The 21,854-nt window shown below is 33.7% G+C and overlaps 3 protein-coding genes across 4 annotated transcripts; 1 reads left to right on the forward strand and 2 right to left on the reverse strand.

Annotated features, from left to right (window-relative positions):
* Positions 1 to 7,329: 7,329 nt before the first annotated feature.
* LOC139899607 (LRR receptor-like serine/threonine-protein kinase EFR) lies at positions 7,330 to 11,362 on the reverse strand. The gene is made up of 3 exons (XM_071882426.1): positions 8,194 to 11,362; positions 7,760 to 8,113; positions 7,330 to 7,389 (listed from the first exon to the last, which is right to left on the reverse strand). Exons 1-3 carry the CDS (start codon positions 10,853 to 10,855, stop codon positions 7,379 to 7,381), a joined length of 3,027 nt encoding a protein of 1,008 aa, XP_071738527.1. The 5' UTR covers positions 10,856 to 11,362; the 3' UTR covers positions 7,330 to 7,378.
* Positions 11,363 to 15,761: 4,399 nt separating this feature from the next.
* LOC139895879 (ATP synthase small subunit 6, mitochondrial-like) lies at positions 15,762 to 16,180 on the reverse strand. The gene is made up of 2 exons (XM_071878424.1): positions 15,979 to 16,180; positions 15,762 to 15,808 (listed from the first exon to the last, which is right to left on the reverse strand). Exons 1-2 carry the CDS (start codon positions 16,097 to 16,099, stop codon positions 15,762 to 15,764), a joined length of 168 nt encoding a protein of 55 aa, XP_071734525.1. The 5' UTR covers positions 16,100 to 16,180.
* Positions 16,181 to 17,392: 1,212 nt separating this feature from the next.
* On the forward strand, positions 17,393 to 21,808 carry LOC139895880 (histidinol dehydrogenase, chloroplastic-like). 2 transcript variants are annotated; one of them, XM_071878426.1, is made up of 16 exons: positions 17,393 to 17,590; positions 17,796 to 17,908; positions 18,152 to 18,189; positions 18,312 to 18,433; positions 18,565 to 18,617; positions 18,715 to 18,787; positions 19,113 to 19,214; positions 19,298 to 19,399; positions 19,797 to 19,868; positions 19,956 to 20,018; positions 20,141 to 20,182; positions 20,287 to 20,346; positions 20,500 to 20,610; positions 20,698 to 20,868; positions 20,994 to 21,084; positions 21,286 to 21,808. In XM_071878426.1, exons 2-16 carry the CDS (start codon positions 17,799 to 17,801, stop codon positions 21,558 to 21,560), a joined length of 1,485 nt encoding a protein of 494 aa, XP_071734527.1. In that variant the 5' UTR covers positions 17,393 to 17,590; positions 17,796 to 17,798; the 3' UTR covers positions 21,561 to 21,808. The 2 variants fall into 2 exon arrangements, with proteins under 2 accessions (XP_071734527.1, XP_071734526.1); XM_071878425.1 differs by having other exon boundaries at positions 17,393 to 17,908.
* The last annotated feature ends 46 nt before the right edge of the window (positions 21,809 to 21,854 follow it).

The raw sequence follows: 21,854 nt of genomic DNA on the forward strand, positions 1-21,854 counted from the left end.
TCTAAAGTACCTAAATCTTAGTCTAAATAAAAAGCACTTAAGGAATTCTACGGCAAAGCCTAAAAATCTAGGAGTAAAAATAACTATAGCAAAAACTAAGTTTAAAATTAAATATGAGCTAAAAATACAAATATTACGCTAAAACGATTAAAAAGGGACAAAATATAAAAATATACAAAAAGTTGTAAAAATTACAATTTTTATAAAAATATTATTTTTATATTATTTATTTAATAAAACTACTAATTTTACAATTTAATAAAACTAATTTAACTAAAGTATATAAATTAAATTAAAACTTAATTATAATATTAATAATAATTAGGGTTAATAATAATAATAATAATTAATAATCCGTAATAAATGCTGAATTAGGGCTTCTGTCCGTGTGTCAGGTACCCTCCGCGAGTCGCGGTAATTAATGCAGAAAACCCCGCAAGTCGCGGGGTTCAAAAATTCAGATGACAGCTTTAAATTCGACGCGTTTTTTTCTTTATTTATTTTTTTTTTATTTTCTGTTTTTAATTTTTTCTATAAATAAAAGATAGTTAATAAAACTTATATTTTTATAAACTAAAATAAAAATAAAGAAACTTATAAAACTTAAATATTTAACAAAATCTTAAAAATGCTTATATTTTTGTTTTTCTTTTTATATTTTCGAATATTTAAAACGAATTTTTAATAGAAGTAAGCTAAAATTTTTTTTTTTTTTTTTTTTTATATTAGCGTTGCGCTTCCGGCTTTTAAGATAGTTCTCCGGCAGCGGCGTCAAAAATACTTGATGTTATGCGAGGTGTATACGAAATAGTTTATATTTTACTAGGAAACACTATTAAATACGATACAATTTTACACAAGATATTTATTTATTTATAGAATGGATATACTTAAACCTTGCTACAACACTTATAGGCAGTGTACCTAATCGTACAGTAGTGTAGTTTTTAGTAAGTCCGGTTCGTTCCACAGGGAAATCTTTAAACAAAGCTCAACGCTATATTAGTTTACTTTTATAAAAATACAAATATATATATAAGTAATATTATTATTATAAAGGGGGGTTTTTTACCGTTTAATGACCGGTTTGTCGATTTTAAGACTTTAGTCGCAGTTAAAACCTAATGTAAAATATAAAATAAATACAAGACTTAAATTAAAGCGTAAAGTAAATAACGATAATGAAATTGCGAATAATAAAAGTGCGATAAAATAAAATTGCGATAATTAAAAAGTACGATAATTAAAAGTGCGATTAAATAACAATAAATAAAAGTGCGATAATTAGAAGTGCAATTAAATATAAAATAAAGGAAATTAAATATGAAATAAAAGAATTATGCTTATTTAAACTTCCGTAATCATGATGTTTGACGTGTTGATTTTAGTTTTATGCCCATGGGTTAATTGTCCTTTGTCCTGGATTATTTAATATGTCCGTCTGGTTTTTGTCCATAACAGTCCATCAGTCATAAATATAAAGTGCGAGTGTCCTCGTCAAATTATTATTATACCCGAAGTTAAATATTCCAACTAATTGGGGATTCGAATTGTAACAAGGTTTTAATACTTTGTTTAATGAATACACCAGGTTATCGACTGCGTGTAAACCAAGGTTTTACTACTTTGCTAACAATTACACCAATTACCCTTGAATGTAATTTCACCCCTGTTTTAATTATTCTAGTGGCTATTAATCCATTCCCGTGTCCGGTTAAATGAACGATTATTCGTACATATAAATACCCCGCCCATCGTGTCCGATCGAGTGTATATGGTAATTTATAGGGACGCCCAATTGTAAATCTTTATATTAACATTAACAAACTATCATTTAGTTAAACAAATATAAAGCCCATTAATAGCCCATAGTCTAATTTCCACAAGTGTCGTTCTTTTGTCCAAACCCCAATTATGGTACAAAGCCCAATTACTCAATTTTAGTAATTAGCCCAACATCATGATTACTTTGTTTTAAATAAGCATAATAATAACTTAGCTACGAGACATTAATATAAAAAGGTTGAACATAACTTACAATGATTAAAAATAGCGTAGCGTTACACGGACAGAATTTCGACTTACACCCTTACAATATTCGCTAACATACCCTTATTATTAGAATTATAATTAAAATTAAAATTAAAATATAAATTATATATATATATATATCGTATATATGAGAAAAGAGAGAAATAGATTATGAATTGCGATCAGAATTCGGTTGCTTTTATAGGAAAAGTTGAAATTTGGGGCTCCGCGACTCGCGGCAAAATCCTCTTCAAACTTCGCGAGTCGCGGAGAATGAATTTACAGCTCACACCCTTGGAGTCTTTCTCTGCCGACAGTTTTATAATATATATATAATATATATATAATTAATATAATTAATTATATATTATATTATATTTATATACATAGTTAACTTGTAATTTTTAGTCCGTTGCGTCGAGCGTTAAGAGTTGACTCTGGTCCCGGTTCCGGATTTTCGAACGTCCTTGCGTACAATTTTATATTTTGTACTTTGCGTTTTGAATCTTGTACTCTTGTAATTTTGAGCCGTTTCTTATCAATAATTGGAACCTTTTTGATTGTCTTTTGTACTTTTGAGCTTTTTGGTCGTTTTCGTCTTCAATTCGTCGAATCTGTCTTTTGTCTTCACCTTTTATTATTTAAACGAATATCACTTGTAAATAGAACAATTGCAACTAAAAGCTTGTCTTTCTTGAGGAATAATGCTATGAAATATATGTTCGTTTTTAGCATTATCAACTCCGTTATATGTTTATAACATCTTCCGTTAATACGCGTTTCAAATTATCTCGTTCAGGTAATTTAACGCACCCGACTACAACTTGAGGGACTTGTTTTGCCAAAACCCCAAAATAGTGACTAGCACTTGACTAGTCAACCATCTTCCACCTCCATTTTTCATTTTCTTTTCTCTTTTCATTCTCTACTTTCATATTTTCTTTAAATTCATCAAAAAGCAAATCATCATCCATACTAAATCGATCAAGCTTCGAGCCAAACAAATTACATATTTGAACTCCTCGTGATTTCCTCTTCAATTCCATACCAATCTCATTGCATTTGGGTAACTTTCTAAAATCACTAATTTTTGTGTTCTTGAGATTTTTTGAGTTACAAGGTTGTTAATTAGTGTCTATGGCTCTACTCTAACAAGATTATGTGTTTGAATTGCTTGATTTGTTGTTTGGAAGTAACTTGCATGAACTAGCAAAATGGGTGTGTTTAATCTTGAGTTTTAGATGATTAAATGTTGTTAAATGTTATAAATGCATGTATTAAATGTGTTCCTAGTGTTACTAGCTTCATTTTGATGTATAGGTTGCATGAGAAAACTCTAAGAACTTGTTTAGTGATTTTTGGTGGAATTGAGCTAGGGTTTAATGAACTTGAAATGATTATTTGATGCATTGATTGCCATGATTTGTTGTTAGTAAGTTGTTAGTTGTATTGTATGCTCAATTACCTACAAAATGGCATGTCATATGTATGCATTGAATGCCTAAATCATTAAATGTGCATTGGTGAGTTTGAAGCATTAATGTGTGCATTGAATGACCACTTGGTTTGAAAACTCGGTTGTTACAAATGAGGTTTTTGATTGATGAATTGTGTTTAGTTGCATTCTACGTCAAAAGAGCTTTCCAACGATATAAGGTGCGAGTCCTAAGTGTTAGCGGTTTGTGTTTTATGCATAAAAAGGTTTTGGATTGAGACTTGAACATTTGGGACTGGCCAGGCACCAGCACCCGGCCTTTGCCGCGGCGCGGCCCTTTCCTGTCGCGGCGCGACATATAAGGGGGCCAGGTTCTGACCTCCTTGTCCCAAATGTGAAAAATGTTTGGCCCGTTCTAGACCTCCGATTCACATGAGACTTGTTCTAACATGCTTATATATGAATACAAACCTCAGAAAAATAGTTCGGGACCCGACCCGAACGTGTTGACTTTCGTTGACTTTGACCGACCAAAGTTTGACTTTTTGTCAAACTTAACCAAATGATTATGCAACCTTCCTAACTTGTTTCTGTACTTGTATCTTGCATGAAACTTGACAATTTGATTCACATGCTACATAATCGAGTCGTAACGAGCCATAGGACTAATTAAACATCTTTGACCTATCGTATTTACCGTTATTGATACGACCTATTGGTTTAGGTCAAGACTAGCACTATCCTTCGCACACGTTACTTTGTGAAGTACTTTTCATACGTGCACTCAAGGTGAGATCATAGTCCCATCTTTCAACAACTTTTATGCTTTAAACTATGGGATGAGAAACATATACGTATCATACTTTTACACTTGAACACAAGTACGAAAACGAACATTCCACGTACGGGTTTGAACAAAAAGCCTCAATTCAATTATCATTAGTTACACTTGCAGGGTGTAAACGTGAACTTATATTATGTGATCACATGGGCTTGACGAGCCTCATTCGGACGGTTCGCTACCGTTAGCGGATGAAATATATTTTCGGGTCTAGTGTATGTTCTAACACTACGCGAAGGGTGCAAAACAGTTAAGTTTGATAATTGGGTGCCCGCGAAACAAATAACAACTTTGGAATGCAAATGATTTAGATAATCATATTATATTAAATCTTGTGGTTCAAATGCAACGTTTACTAAAACACCTATGATTTCACCAACGTTTTCGTTGACAGTTTTCTATATGTTTTCTCAGGTCCTTGAAAGCTACTTGATACATGCTTCCGCACTCTTTTTGATACTTGCTTGGATGTCGAGTATACATGCATAGATGGAGCGTCTTTTGACTACTTTAAATTGTGTCGCATAGGTTTCATTCGTACGTTAAACATTGTAATGTAACTAGTCTTTCGAACTACATTTGTAAACTTGAAACATCATTTTTCTTATAAAATAAATGCGACATATTTTGGTCAAAAGTCATAATAAAGACTTATGACCACGCAACGGGACCGAAGTAGTCGGCGCCGTCAAACATGATTTGGTCGGGTCGCTACAATATGGACCATCACCCTATTAAGTTAATAGATATCAAGAAAAAAAATGTGCAAGGATGGTTAGACGGTGCTTAATTTTGAAATTTTTAAATCCGAATGTTAGTAAACAAAATGGGGACAGTGGACACGTAAATAAGTTAATTAATTATTTGTTATTGTTAACTTTAATATGATATGATAGATCTAATTCAATTATTGAACTTAAAAGAATAGGCTTTGGTGAAGAAATTCAATCAATGCGAACCGATGGTGTTCACAACTAGATGGAGCTAATTGGTACAGTGAACACCTATCACTAATGCTTACCTTGTTTGCTACAGAGTATTTATTAAGTAGATCCTTAAACTTGTATAAGTGTTGTATTTTGTATGTTAAGTACAGTCTTTTACTAACTTAGCTTTGTTGTGCAACAGAGACTTTTACTAACTTGCCCCTCATAACTAAGTTCAAAGTAATGCAACGAATTTACAGTAACTAAGCAAACAATAACCACCTTGTGAAATTTCAATCGAACATAAACTTGCATTCAAACATTCAAATAGCATCTCAGCTTATAGTTTACTGCAGAAAAAAGCAAAGATTTGGTGGTATGTCTTCCCGAATGCTAACCCAAAAGAGTACGTAAATCCAGACTTTAGCTAAAAAAAAGAGTTAAAGCCAAAAATAGGCTACAAACTTACACAAATGTACCGATGTCGCCCACAAACCCATTTCTGTCCTACTGTCGCCTATAAACTTTCAAAAAATGTGCTAATATCAACATTTTATAGTTTTGACCTGTTACATACTAATTTTGACCCGATAATTTTTTTTTTTTTTTTTTTTTTTAGAATTAAGATCCAATATACGAATGACACGTGTCGATTTTAACCAGTTTAGCCGGTAGCAAGTCATTTTTGTTTACATTGGTACACTTTTTGAAAGTTTTTGTTTACATCGGTACACTTTTTGAAAGTTTGTAGGCAACAGTAGGACGGAAATGAGTTTGTAGACGACATCGGTACATTTGTGTAAGTTTGTAGCCTATTTTTGGCTTTAACCCAAAAAAAAACCCAGTCAAAATAGGTGTAACTTACATAGTGGAGGAAATGAATAACATATGGTTATTGAAACAAGCTGGAAAAGATGGGAACATAGACCAGCAATTCAGCAATATATCGGTTCAAAGCTAGAGGTTGCAACTTCGACCCATTTACTCACATAAATGAGCCAACTCAAAGTATTTTAATCTCTAACATGTCAATTTGGGTAAACACCAATAAAAACCTAATAGTACAATTTTCATTGACGGGGTTAACACCAACAAAAACCATATTTTTTAGTAAAAAAAAGTTTTTTAGTGTATTTTTTTTTTGTTTTTTGAAATCCAAATGGGACGGGTCCCGTACATGTTTCTACAATATTCCGCCTATGCACCCAACTCACAAAATATACACTGTTAATTCTATTAGCCACTTAATACAGATCAAACTCGATATAACCAAGCTTAAGTACAGGTGTTGGTGCGAATTATTCACCACCCATTGCAAGGATTTCGATGTCCTATCAATTCAAAATGGTAAATCAACAACCGTTGAACAAAACACTCCCAATGGTCTAAGGCAGATGCGGTTGTTAAAACTTGGATATATCAAACTATATATGAGAGCCTGCTCCAACGAGTGATTCAAACACAACCAAAAAGTGCTCATGATGCGTGGATGTTTTCTGCAAGAAGTCGTTCTTGATAACAAGCGCTCGAAAACAAACGAACTCCAGGCGGAGCTTCATTCTGGAATTAGGAGACCTCTATGTTGATGCCTATTCCAGAACAATCGAGTCGATAAACACGTCCGATCAAAGAAGATGAGATCGTTTCGTTCATTTCGGTCCAATTTTTTTGTATTGGGCCAGTAATTTATAAATATGGGCCAAGAATCTTGATCAGTCAAAGTAGATGTTAAAAAACAATCGGCAAATGAAAGACTTATAAAATTCTTAAAACATAGTAAACCCATATATTAAATGATTATAAAATGTAAATATTACCGTTAGTTCATGGTTTGTAAAACTTTTGCTACACGAGTTGGTGCTAACGAAGACAGGGATCAATATGCTCATAAGCATCAACAGTAAACGGATCCAAGCCAACTATTTTTCCAACAATCCAGTTATTACTTATTACTAGCTTATTACACTATCAAACTTTATATACTTGTAGCTATGAAATTAAACATCACTTACACATATCTTTTACATAAAAATAATTACTACATTACTTGACATGTACCACACCACTCCTTGATTCATTATCCTTAATTCCACCATATTTAAGAACATAAATAATACGTGCATCCAGGGAGCAAACTGAACCATCTTACTGATAACCTGATAATAAAACTATGTTAGAGAAAATTGTGCAGTTGATCCATGTGGTTTACATGAAATGGGGTGTTTGGTCCCTGAACTTAATTTTCGGGGTTGTTGGTCCCTGTGATTTTCAAAACACGTGTGGTTGGTCCCTGACAGGGACCGACTACACATGTTTTGAACTTTCATTTTCGGGGTTGTTGGTCCCTGACAGGGACCAACCACACATGTTTTGAAAATCACAGGGACCAACAACCTCGAAAATGAAGTTCAGGGACCAAACACCCCATTTCATATAAACCAAAGGGACCAACCACACAATTTTCTCACTATGTTATGATCAGATGCAGAAAATAAAAAACATGATTAAAAGGAGATGACAGAGTACCTTGAATATTTTGAAGGGCATCCTTAATATGGTGCAATTTACGGACAACATTTTCAATTTTCATACGCTGTGTTGGGGAATCCGTAGAGCAAGACAATCCAATCTTAAGAGTTGAAGCCAAACATTCCTCCACTTTCTTTACGTCTTCTTCTGTACTTTGCAAAGAAATTGCATCATTATCCGTCACATCAGTTACTGCATGGTTCACCAAGGCTATGGAAACAAATTTATGAAGGCTAAGGCCTTCATTAAAGATATCATGTGTCGGATTTTTCCCGGTCATCACCTCCAATAATAGTATTCCAAAACTGTAGATATCTCCGCTGCTACTCATCTCACTCCCAAGACCATACTCTGTAACTTATAAGCATTAATTTTTAAAACATGTAGTTTTACATATCGAATGTGAGCATATGGAAATACAAGAACTTTACCTGGAGGTGCATAACCAATTGTTCCTTTCACCACAGATGAACTGTTTAGATATGAATCTGTTCCAAGAAATCGAGCTAGACCAAAGTCTCCAACGTGGGCCAACATATCATCATCCAATAGAATGTTGCTAGGCTTCAAGTCACAGTGAATAATGGCCGGTACACAAAAATTATGAAGATAATCAAGTGCGGATGCAATGTCAATGAGAACATTTATTCTTTGAAGAATGCTTAGTCTGGATGCATGTACTTTTGAATGTAGCCAATCTTGCAAGCTTCCATTGGGCATGAACTCATAAACCAAAGCTTTGAAATCATTGCCTTGAAAGTCAACACTTGAACACGAAGTTATTATCTTTAATAGATTCCTATGTCGAATCCTTCGCCATGCTTCACATTCTCTTATAAAGTTTTTGTAAGCTCCTTGAATTTGGAGATGCAAGACTTTCACTGCAACAAATCTATCATCATGTTCAAGAACTCCTTTATAGACAGAGCTGGACCCACCCTTGCCAATCAAATTGGCTTCGGAGAAGCCATCAGTAGCCTTAAGAAGTTGATCGAAGGAAACTTTCATAAATTGTTCATTTGTCGTTGATTGAGACGGTTGGTCTTTTCTCTTCTTTTTAAACAAAACATACACAATACATGATACAACCAAAAGCATAGAAACAATCATTAAGACTATTACAAACACCGGAATTCTTCTTTTATGTTTATTCTTCCCCTTGCATTTTGGTAACCCAAGTTCTAGCAACCCGCCACAAAGCTTCGTATTCCCCGTGATAGAGAAGTCACTTGCATTGGCAAACACTCCTTTCGACGGTACTTCACCCTCAAAATCATTAAATGACAGGTTTAATGCCTGTAATGAAAACCCATCCAAGAATCGAGGAATTTGGCCTGATAAATTATTATGAGAAACATCGAGTTCCACCAATCCCCTCATGGAACTTAATGATGGTGGTAACGTACCATGAAATAAGTTGTCGTTGATGTACAAGTATGAAAGGCTATTACAACCACTAAGACTACTAGGAATGTTACCTGATAGATAATTATTAGATAAATGTAGAGAAGAGAGCATCTTGAGGTCTCCGACCTCTGATGGAAGTGAGCCAGATAAGTTGTTTTGAGAAAGAGCCAATAATATGGATAGAGATGGAAGTTGAAGAATTTGTTTTGGTATTTTTCCACTTAGTCTATTGTTATCAAGAAATAACGCCTGAATGCGATAACAATTTCCTAGACTTGATGGAATCACCCCTTCTAGTTTGTTGGAACTTAAAACAAGTACACTGATCCCTGACAAGTTCCCAATGGCATCAGGAATTGACCCTGAAAATTGGTTTTCATTCAACCATCCAGATTGTAAGTTTTGAAGCATTCCTATTGTAGACGGGATATTTCCAGTCAACCTATTAAAACCTAAACTTAAATCAGTCAAGCCAACTAGATTACCTATACTCGAGGGGAGGTTTCCATATAATTTATTTCCTTGTAAGTTTAGAAACGATAATTGATATGAAAGATTACCAATTGACCTTGGAATTGCTCCTTCAAAATTGCAATAGCTCAGTTCCAAAAACTCTAATTTGCTGCAGTTATTCAAAGAATCAATAAACTTCATTTCATCCATTTCTGCAGTTCCAAATTGATTATAATGCAAGGATATATAATATATATCTCTTAGTTTTGAGAAGTCGATTGTCAACTTCCCACTAAAACTATTGTTACCCATTTCAAGTATTGTTAATTTAGAACAATTAGATATGGAGGGAGGAAGAAGCCCAATTAGTTGGTTCTCTCTTAATTGAAGTTCGGTCAGATGAGGTAACATTGTACCTATGGCCGGAGGAAGACTGCCAGTGAGCTGATTCCCAGGCAAAGTTAATATAGTTAGGAGTGAAAGGTTATAAATGGAAAGAGGGATGGTACCAGTTAAGTTACAGCCACCTAAGTATATTTCTTTTAAGTTATTCAACTGGCCAAAGGTGTCTGGAATGCTTCCACCAACCGGATTTTCCACGAGGGAGAGCGCTTCCAATGATGTAATATTTCCTAAGAAAGATGGAAGTCCCCCTTCTAGACGGTTATATTGCATTACTAATATAGTTAGTTTCGGTAAGAGACTGATATACTTGGGTATGCTTCCAACTAGCTCATTACTACCAAGCACAAACGTTTCAAGGTTCAAACAACCTGACAAGTTAGCTGGAATGACTCCACTAAACTTGTTGCTGTCAAGACGAATAACACGTAACCTGAACAAACGACCGAGTTCATGGGGTATGGTTTTCTGAAAACTATTGTTCCTGAGCCAAAGCTCACGAAGGAAGCTGAGGTTTCCTACATGAGGAGACAATGATCCTTCTAGCCCTTGTGAATCCAACCGTAAAGCAGTTACTCTTTTGTGGCGCTTCCCACATGTAACACCATTCCAGTCACAGAAATGGAAGGAAGTGTTCCATGAGGTAAGAGCTCCATAAGGATCAAGAGTGATGAGTGACTTGAAAGACAACAAGGCCAGGTGATCTGTCTCATTTCCATGATGATACGAAGATGAGATGGTGGCATTAGTAGTAAGAAATATAACAAGACTATAATATAGGAAAACAATGAGAGAGGAAAATGATAAGCAAGTTGGTTGCCTTGAGTTCATTTTGGAACTAAATGAGCATAAGACTACAATGCTCGTTGTTGGCTTTTTATAGGCAAAATTAACACGAACCCTCAAAATTAATTAAATAAATCAAAAATACATATGTTAAAGCTAGATGTACAAGTATTTAAAGAATTAAACCATTAAATGGATTCGTGATGGAATATGCTGAGAATTAGCGTGGAGGTTGGCGTGCCAAGATTGATTGGGATGTAGACAAATAATAACTCTACTCGAGGGTTAAGAGACTACTCATAAAAAGACCTCCGACAAATAATTACCCTACTTGTAATATTTTAATTTGCTAAGAGCATAAGACCGTGATTATTTTTCATAATGATTTATTGATAAATGGAATTGAATTCTAATCCTTCTTGTTTTGCTGACCAAATACAAAAATGGAGTAGAGTCTGATTTCTAATTCTATTAGATTACATCAGAATCTGCCGATCAAACGCGCTTAAGAGTAGTAGTTTCCAACCACTATGACGTTAAAATGCAATTGAGTACATCTTATTTGGCTTTAGATCTCAATTTTAGTGCAAACAGATCTTAAATCTTAAAGGGACAGCAACATTTATTTCTAAGGAACGTTTTACGTGGGAAAGACGGTCGATATCGTTTTGGCTTATGAGTCAACTGAAAGTGAAGCTGAACCACAAGAAAACTATCTGTCTGAATAAAAACCAAAATGGAAAAACTTTGACTGGAGAAAAATTTATGTTTCCACATGTAGTGACAAAAAGTGTTTAAAGTTGTGTTCAGAAATGGAAGTCAAGTCAAAAAAAAAAAAAAAAAAAAAAAAAAAAAACTAGTCAAGTCTTCTGACCCCTGCTTGGGTTTAAAGAGTCTTGCTCAAAAGCCTTTCTCAATCTTAAACCATTATTAAATTTTTCATCCAGTCATTTTAAAGTAAAAAATGAGGATAATTTTAAGTTTCGACAAAAAGAGTTACTTACCTGTTTAAGTAGTAAAGAATACCACTTTGAACAACTTAACCATTCCAACCCATTAGTTAAGCTTTCCCCGCAATTTACACGATGTAGACATATAATTCAAACTTGTTTAAAGTTAAAATCAGTAATTTATAGTCAACACTCACTTTAGTTAATCATCTAACAAAATTAAGTAAATTATATATAAGCTAATTAACTTATTACACCATCTAACCATCAATTTCATCGCCAAGCATAAACCATCAACTTTGACTAAACTCGTCAACACTCATAGAATCCAAGCTCAGTTTTTTTTTTTTTTTTAAACGAAAACTCGTATAAAAACGAAAACGTTTTCCAACAGAAAACGTCATCAACCAAAGAATACAAGGATGGAACCGATGAGGCTCGTACCTAGAAAACGGTAAAACAAACTATATATACCGAACATCACCGAACGGAATCTAACCGAAACCGATCAAACTTACAAATATCAATCACAAATCCGAGACAAAAAACTCCAACCTAATCACAAAAACAATTAAAAGCGTCGAATGAAACAAAAAGAACGGGACCAACGCCATACCTTCTTATGTACCCTCATCATACCTTAAGTTAATTATCCTAGCTCAGTTATGTTAGAAATCATACCTCAAGTTTATTATTGGCAAACTTCTTATCTTCGGCAATTTAAGTCCCTCATCATTCCTTTATCACCCATTCACACCTAAAACTCAATTTGCTTGGCATTTTTTATAATTTTCATGAAACAATAACAAACCATGTGAAATAGTTTGTAATTATCTGTTGTAACCCATTACGGAAGAAGATTTCAGCATCATATCATCTTGTTCCCTCCATCTTTTGGTAAGAACCCTAATTTTTGAGATTCTTTGTTAGGGTTTTGAAGCTCTAGTGATTTTGGGTAAATTGTGTTTTAGTGGTTATAGATGTTTTGAACCATAAATATAGTTAAGATGAATAAGATATGGTTAGTGCAACAAGCTGGAAAAGATGGGAACATAGACAAGCAATGTATTGGTTCAAAGCTAGAGGTTGCAAGTTCGACCCATTACTCATAAGAGTTATCTTTCAATCTCTAACATGTCAATTTGGGTAAAATAAAATATAACTAAAAAGAAAACAGATTAAATGGAACAAAACTCACCCAAGATGTGGCAACTCAAGGTGGAACAATTTGTAGTCATTTGATCATAATATCTAAAGGTGGCAACTTTGACCTTTTTATGGGTCAATGGGTCGACTAACTTAAGATGTTATAGTTGGGGTTTTGAACCCTATTAAAGTTCTGGATGGTTGGCTTAAACTCTTTGTGTTATATACTTATATGTATAGAAATCATATGCTTATGATTAAAATAGTTCAATGGTGTTTTGGTTTCAATTTGGTGAAATGGGCTATGTGGAAAAAGATGCCATTTTAATTAGGGTTCCTAGTGAAACCCTAGTTACGTGCCAATTTATTTATGATAAGTTGAATTAGAAAGTTACATGAGGGACAAGGGAGAGTGTCTAATTTGGAAGAAGTTGTGACATGGAGGATTGAAAATTTAACTTATGTTTTCTGTCATATAAGATGGGTCATTCTATATTTTGGAAAATCAGGTGCGCAAGCTAAGTATTTAATGTAATATTTAAACGTGTTAGGTGTCAAATTGGGCGAACTTAAAAATATGTCAGGTAACCATAAGATTACGGTGTAATTTTTGGTGAAATTTTTCATGGGAGATTTTTATCAGGTGGAAAAGTTGATGGGATCGCATTTTACGAAGGGATTTCTATGGTGGGATTTCATCCACCGTAATTTTACGACGGCAATATTTTACAGTGTCACAAAATAAAAATTTTTAGGGGTTTCATTTACGATGAACAATCACGAATGCTTGTTTGATTAAATATTATTGTTGCAATCAAAAGTAAAAACTCAATCCCTTATAAGCGAGAGATCATGACTACTATGGTGAATAATGTAAACCTTAATTTTTTTTTTTTTTGGCATCATTTGACTTGATTGTCACAAAATTTTGTTAGTGTAAAGTTGTGAACATGCAGTTATCTTGTCCTGAGCTAAATATAGGTCATCTGTTTGAATAAAGATAATAAACTTGTATAAATGTTCTAATTTGTATCGCTTTTGTTAAGTGCAGTCTGTGTAGTTGCAACACTGTATATCCCCATATTTAACGAGTTCAAAGCAATGCAACGGAAAAAAGCACTAACTAAGCAAACAATAACCACCTTATGAAAATTCAATCAAGCATAAGCTCAAATTTAAACATTTAAACAGCATTTCAGACTAAATTTAATCAGCAGAAAAAGCAAAAAGATTTGGTGGCGTATCTTCCAAATGCCAACCCATAGAGTTAACGTAAATCCCATACTTCAGCTGAAAAAAACCAGTCAAATTAGGTGTAAGTTACAAATGGAAGAAAGAATAACATATGGTTAGTGCAACTAGCTAGAAAAGATAGGGACATAGACAAACAATGTATCAATTCAAAGCTAGAGGTGGCAAGTTCGACCCATTTACTCATAAACGAGCCCACTCGAGTTATCATTAATATCAAACATTTGGGGAAAATAAAAACTAACTAAGAAAACGGATCAAATGAATCAGAAGTCACCCAAGAAGTACTTAATAACTTACTAATCGCTTTAATGAGTTAGTCATAATAAATATTTAACAAACCTTGTACAACAACCACGGTGAAAAAAAAAATCAACAAAATGTTGTTCCAGGCACAAATTAATTAACGAATTCAATTATTTTAGCAGAACATCTAACGGATTGTAAGCAAAAACACCTTGAAATTTCCATTTCTCAAACTAACGATTGCACATATTAACAATGACGAAAAGGACCCACATACTAGGTGTCTTATATATCCATTCAGACCAATTGTTATGAAGTGAGGCATTTAATTGCATCTATAAGTTTCAGATAACTGCATGTTCCAAAGCAATTTCAAGCATAAAAAATTGTTTTTAATGAGGATGCAGCCGGTCCAAACATAATGTTGATTGGATATAACGCGATGAAAATTTACTGTCATATTGCTTGCTATAGTGCCAAGAAAATTGCCCGCTTATAAAACGACAAGATCTCCCATTTCTTTAAAGTGCATTCTATGTATACTTTATAAGGTTTCCTTGCTGCCTAAAACTTGAAGTAAATATTGCAATTCAAAGGGTTTCACTAGATCTCATTATTATCTTATAAATCTCATGTAACCATATTATTCACCTATTTTCTTTATGGATATATAATATGTATGACCAGAGCATGACATCTCATTTGCCACCAAAAGCCAACATATTCCCTGAAAAATAAACTGAGGTATTCATTTGCCACCAAATGCCAACATATTCCCTAAAGATGGTTAAGTACTAAGCTTGTTCTACTTCCAACTAAAAGAATAGCCATTAAAAAGTTACAAAAAGAGTCCAAGCTTCCAACTTTTCACAAGAAAAAACTTTCACACTTAGCGCATGCTCAAACAACTAGAAAATATCAACCATGTCACTGGTTATTATTATAAAATGAAAATGAATCAAAAAAAGAAACCATATAATTGCCACTAATCTAATGAATTATTAATATTAACACTGACAAATTACAATTCACATAAATCATACACCTGCTCACACACCATAAGAAAGACTATAATTTGATATCCTTAGATTACCTTTCCTTCTTAAAAATATTCTGTCACCTAGTAACTGTTACAACACATTTGTCATCCTTTCGCATCATAAAGTGGACGTTTTCAAAGAACGCATTGCATATTAAAGTATAATTGAACTAATCACATCCGGTAAATTAAATTATTCATGGTAGAACAATGTAAGCATTCTGAAATCGGTATACACCATCAACGATATAAAAGCCATATAATTTAAAAAACGAATCTATTAAAATAGATCTAAAAGCTTTAAATTGGGGAAGTTGACTTACTTCTTGTGCCTCTGAGCAAAAGTAGAGTTCTTGCGGTCTTCCTCTGAAATCATTTCATTTTTCAGGTAATCAGATACAATTAATAAATATAATAAATAAATACATATGATTATACACGTATATATATATATATATACATATATTAACCGTGATTAATTGATAGATACGTTAAATATGTTTGATTATTGACAATTTTAATATATAGAATATTACCGGTGAGACCGAGAGAAAACTTGGTGATGATAGTGCCGGTGACGGCAAATCCAACGAGGAACGGCCAGTTCCTTTCAAACTCCCGCTTGAAAAATACACCCCATGGATCGAACTTCCTCATTTTGTTTCGTTTGTATTGTAATCTCGCTTCCGTGCCCTAATTTGTGATTTGCAGAACGGCGTTTTTTTTTTCTCGAGTCTATATGGGTTGCGTTGGGTCCGGTCGGGTTTAGTTAATAAGGTTACGAAAGTAAACTAATCACTTGCATAAGTTTTTTGCTTTTACAACTGAAGTACCCAAAGTTTCTTTTATTGATAATAGACACATAACTAATCAACTTAGTTTTACCAACCAATTCAAAATGAAGTTAAGAATTTAGTGATATGATTTTTTTCGTATGTAAAATAATATTAAAAAACTGGTGCGCACATTTTATTGATAGCGTAAAGATAACATAAATTGAGAGAGTAAACAACAAAACAAAACAATAAAGTAGATATAAATTTAACCTATGAGTACCGTATATTCATAGTTATATTATTAGTTAAGAAGTGTGAAGGGAATTGAGTTTATTGATTGAGGCATGGATTTAGTGCTAGAACAATTGTTAATTTTTTTGGTAAATCAAAGAGGAAGAAATAAAGTTCAAGAGAAGATTTAGTGACGTTATAGCGATAAGAAAGAGAGATGAAGTACAGAAGCAGATATAGAGAAGACTGAAAAGACAAAATTATTCTCATGTGCCTTGCATGTGAGAAATTTTAACAGAAATATTTAACGATCGTTAGTGATATAAACTATTGGCATAATTTGTGCAAATTACTGTGACTAATCACATTTAAAAAGTACAGAGATCACTAGTATAGTTTTAAGTAAATGACTGAGACCAACCACATATATTTTCCAATTTATAGGGCGGATATAAATGGTCCATAAGAATTTGCATATCACGATGTCGCTTCTAAAGGAATTTATGGTTCGTTTAATAAAACTAAATGATTTATCGATGAATGGTTCTGAATGATTCACAAGTTCTAATTAAAGTTGTTTATGAATGAAAATAACCTGCTTGATAATAATCTTGATCGAATAATGTGAATGATGTAAAATTATCTTAATAACTTTTGAAATGAATAAAAACTACAATATAGTAGTTTAATAATTGTTCTTGATATAATTTGAAGAACATATTACATAAAATTTATGTGTTTAATGTATAAGAAATAGTTTCAGTTCTGAATGGTTCAACACCGAACGTTAAACCATTCAGCACTATCTGTCATTCAGAGGTAAATAATAAACCCGCCGAATGTTAAATATGATCATTTCATTCCACTAAAAGGTAACCAAACTCGGCCCTTCCATAATTTAAAATTTTTTAAAAAAGGAAGGGGTATTTTGAAATACAAGAAATTTGTTACTGCTCGATATACAATTGTTACAAGCGAGTCAAGCCACAAAATCCTGAACACTCGAACAGTGGGGTCCCTGCTCCGCCGTCTTCCGTCGTCGCTAGCTCGCCGGTCTCCGTCGGCCCCCGTCGGCCCTCCTTCTGTTTACCGCGTTGTATCGACTATCCAATTGTCTTTCTACACACTTCACACACTAATCGTGAGCAATCTTCTTCGCAGACGCCATACTACGATTTCTCGGTTTATTAGCATTACTATTTTCTCAATCAATCAATCAATCAATCCGTTGATAATTTAGTTTATATACTTTGAGCTATACAATACATGTTAGTGAATTGCATGCCATTTTTAAACCACTGGTCGATCCATCATCAGGAATCAGCATATTTCATTTTGTGTTGCAGTAAATGTCTGTTGTAGCATATAGTCAACTGGCTTTCACTCAGAGCCCTAATTCACTTTGTTTTCGTTCTTTACGCCAATCCACGGTTGGCCCCTTCGGAGCTCTAGCATCCAGGTCTCTCTCTTGTTATGAGTCGTTTCTCAATAATTGTTGCAATCTCATACTCTTCACACACTTTTTGTTGCTACTATGCCAATAAATTCCCAAACTCTTATTATATTTGCAGTTGTTGCTCAAATAATACATGAATTTTTCAAGCCCTTCTGTTTCTGTATCTTACTTGTATGTGTGTAGTGTGTATTGTATTGTTGTATAAATAACCTGAATCCTAGTTCCTTTGCTTTTATTTATTTTCAGGAAATTGTTATTTAACGGTCGCATACGTTTTTTACCAGGTAAAAAATGATGTATGCTAATACTACATAGGTTCTATAGAATACTATTACTGCTTATGTTGATCATTAATTTGGATCAGCTTTAATCTTCTTAAAACGCTAATACATTGGTTTTGATGCAGTGCCCCTTATTAAAACAGTTAATTGTGCAATGAAATCGTATAAGTTATGTGACCTAACACCAACAGAGGTTGATAATCTTAAAGCTCGGCCACGAATAAATTTCTCGTCCATTTTCAGTACGGTGAGTTGCTTTATTCTTAAGATGTCTTTTAGGCTTTTAATCTGCCTATATGTGTATTAATTATCTTATTGTTGTTGTGGTATTAGAACAGATAGGTGATGCTGAATAATTGGAATTTTTTTTGGTCTCAGGTCCAGCCCATTGTTGATGATGTTCGTAACCGAGGTGATGATGCTGTTATAGAGTATGTGCTTCTATTTGTATATATGTTAAAATTTATTGGTGCATCAGGATTCAATCTTTTTTCGTAACTAACTGGTGTTTTACATATCCGTTTGCAGATATACTTCACGATTTGACAAAGTTAAATTAGAAAAGATAATTGAAAATGTCAACGAACTTCCAGATCCAGAGGTATATGTTTGAATAAACCAATGTATTTCCCTGCAATATGATCAGCTTTGCAGTGCTTTTAGCAACACTTTCTCATAATTTTTACATTTTAACTTGAATATATATGAAAAAAATCTAATGACAACCCTTACGGTTGTCTTTAAGGAATTAATTGTGCTAAAATTTGTGGTACATTTTGTTAGTTATTTCTAGAGGATGGGTAGTTATTTTCATTGTACAAGAAAATATTGCATGTCATAATCTCTTAATGACAACCAAGGGTTGTCATTAAAAAAGTTCATATATTTATTTTATTTAAATAATTTTAGCTCTAACTTTATTTCAGCTTGATGAAGCTGTTCGTGAATCGTTTGATGTGGCATACAGCAACATCTATGCATTTCATGCTGCACAAAAACCAGTTGAGAAAGTTGTTGAGAACATGGAAGTAAGTTATATGTCATACCAATTTTGTTTTCCCTGAACTTTCGAGTTGATATTATTTTATTAATTTTATTATGTGTTGTTCAGGGTGTGAGATGCAAACGAGTAGCAAGGAGCATATCTTCCGTTGGTCTGTATGTTCCAGGAGGGACTGCAGTTCTACCTTCGACAGCTCTTATGCTTGCTATTGTAAGAGATGATAATTATCTTGATCACAATATCTAAAGGTGGAAACTTTGACCTATTTATGGGTCAATGGGTCGACTTGAGTTGTATTTTTTGTTCAGTCAAATAAAAAAGTTTTGATTAAATAGGAACAGGTCATACAGGCTGAAAGTTGCTCAACACCTCTATTCAATACATACAGCAGTCCTTAATCTGTTTAATTTGAACATTTGGATTTTATAGTAATAAAGTTGTTTTTGTAATCATAGTTGATGCATTAACGTTGTATTTTAAAGTCTACATTATTGGACAAAAGATTTTATCAGGTTAATACAGCCACCTGACCCGCCCATTGTGCCACCTCCAATTATGTCTAAGTAAGTTGGTGCAACCTAACGTTTTAGCTTAATGTGTATACCAGCCAGCACAGATTGCTGGATGTAAAACTGTAGTGCTCGCTACTCCTCCTTCTAGTGATGGCAGCATCTGCAAGGTATTTGCTTTAATCTGAATAAATAGTCGTTAATCGTAGATTAGATATTAAATTTGTTTTCAAAGTCTAATATGTGACATCATGTAGGAGGTACTGTATTGTGCGAAAAAAGCTGGAGTAACCCACATTCTTAAAGCTGGAGGAGCTCAGGTTTTTCATATTTCTAACTAGAAGATTGTGTTTCTTTAAAAAAAATTTATTTTTTATCTTTTGTTTTATTTATTTATTATTATTATTATTATCTATATATCTGCTGGTTTTGGTTATTTTAGGCAATTGCTGCCATGGCATGGGGAACATCATCTTGTCCTAAGGTATCACCTTAATCAAAGGATTTATTTAAAAAAAAAAAAACTACTGTTTTATTAGATAAATAAATAAATAAATTATGTCTTAATTGTGAACTTTATAATGTCAGGCTGAGAAGATATATGGACCTGGAAATCAATACGTGACAGCTGCAAAAATGATTCTCCAAGTACGTAGGTCTCCTAAACATTATCTCATGTGACGCATGTACACAATGTTGTGCACGAAAAATTAAATATAATATTCATGCTGTTGTGAACTATTCTTGTTTTCGCAGTTTATTTAAACCTATTTTATTTATTTATTTTTTTTTTTTTGACAGAACAGCGAGGCAATGGTCTCTATTGACATGCCTGCGGGACCCTCGGAAGTGCTTGTCATTGCTGATAAATATGCTAGTCCTGTTCACATCGCTGCAGATCTACTTTCTCAGGTGAAAGTTTGAGTTTTAATTTTTTAATGAAAGGTTATCATGACATCATCGTTTTTTTTTACTCAATTCCCATATTTTGATTTTCAGGCAGAGCATGGGCCCGACAGCCAGGTGGTTTTGGTGATTGCAGGTGACGGTGTAGATATTAATGCAATTGATGAAGAAATTACTAAGCAATGTAACAGTCTCCCGAGAGGAGAATATGCTTTAAAAGCTCTTAGCCACAGCTTCACTGTGTTTGCACGTGATATGGTTGAGGTTAGTTTTTTTTTTTGTTAATGTTCTTCATGCATCGTGCAGTTAAAATATAATATCTACATATTCCAACTGGTTTATATGCCTTTTTCTGTGCTCTGAACTCAACCTAACGTTACAAATTTCAGGCAGTTACATTTTCCAACTTGTATGCACCCGAACATCTCATCATTAATGTTAAAGATGCTGACAAGTGGGAGAGCTTTATAGAAAATGCAGGTAAATTTTAAATGTCATGTTGACACTTCAAGTTATGTGGGCCCTTCTATCTCAAGTAACCAGTGATACCATTTGCTTAACCAGGAATATATTGTATAAACTTATTATATTTGTTTGTTTATTTATAAAAAGGTGTAAAAATGTGTAGAAACCACCACACACAGACCTACATTTATCTCTCTCGTGTTGTATTTTTTGCAGGCTCCGTATTTTTAGGGCAGTGGACTCCTGAGAGCGTGGGAGACTATGCTAGCGGAACGAACCATGTTCTTCCAACTTATGGATATGCACGTATGTACAGTGGGGTATCTCTTGATTCTTTTTTGAAGTACATAACAGTTCAGTCTTTGACAGAAGAAGGGCTCGCAAAACTTGGTCCTCATGTGGCAACCATGGCTGAGGTTGAAGGTTTAGATGCTCATAAGAGAGCTGTAACTCTTCGACTTGCAGACATCAAAGCAAGACAGGTTGTGTGAGTGACTTTCTTGTACGAGCTCCCTATTGATTTGTGTGTGCAAGTGAACTAATTTGGTGTCATTTACGCTTGGAAAACTAGTAAGGTAGGTAGTGTTGTTTGTCCTTGTTATAAAAGAGTGTTCAATTTTGAAAGTTGCCAGGTTGTTGATCGGATTTCAGAATTCAATAAATTATGTATTATTACACTTGTAAAGTTAAGCCATATTGCTGACTTTTCTTTATTAGCCCATAATGAAAATTGACATTATTCAAAATTATAATTGTTTTACTTGAACTTTAGTATGACCGAATAC

The sequence above is a fragment of the Rutidosis leptorrhynchoides genome, chromosome 3, assembly GCF_046630445.1.
Source record: "Rutidosis leptorrhynchoides isolate AG116_Rl617_1_P2 chromosome 3, CSIRO_AGI_Rlap_v1, whole genome shotgun sequence".
Taxonomy (NCBI): domain Eukaryota; kingdom Viridiplantae; phylum Streptophyta; class Magnoliopsida; order Asterales; family Asteraceae; genus Rutidosis; species Rutidosis leptorrhynchoides.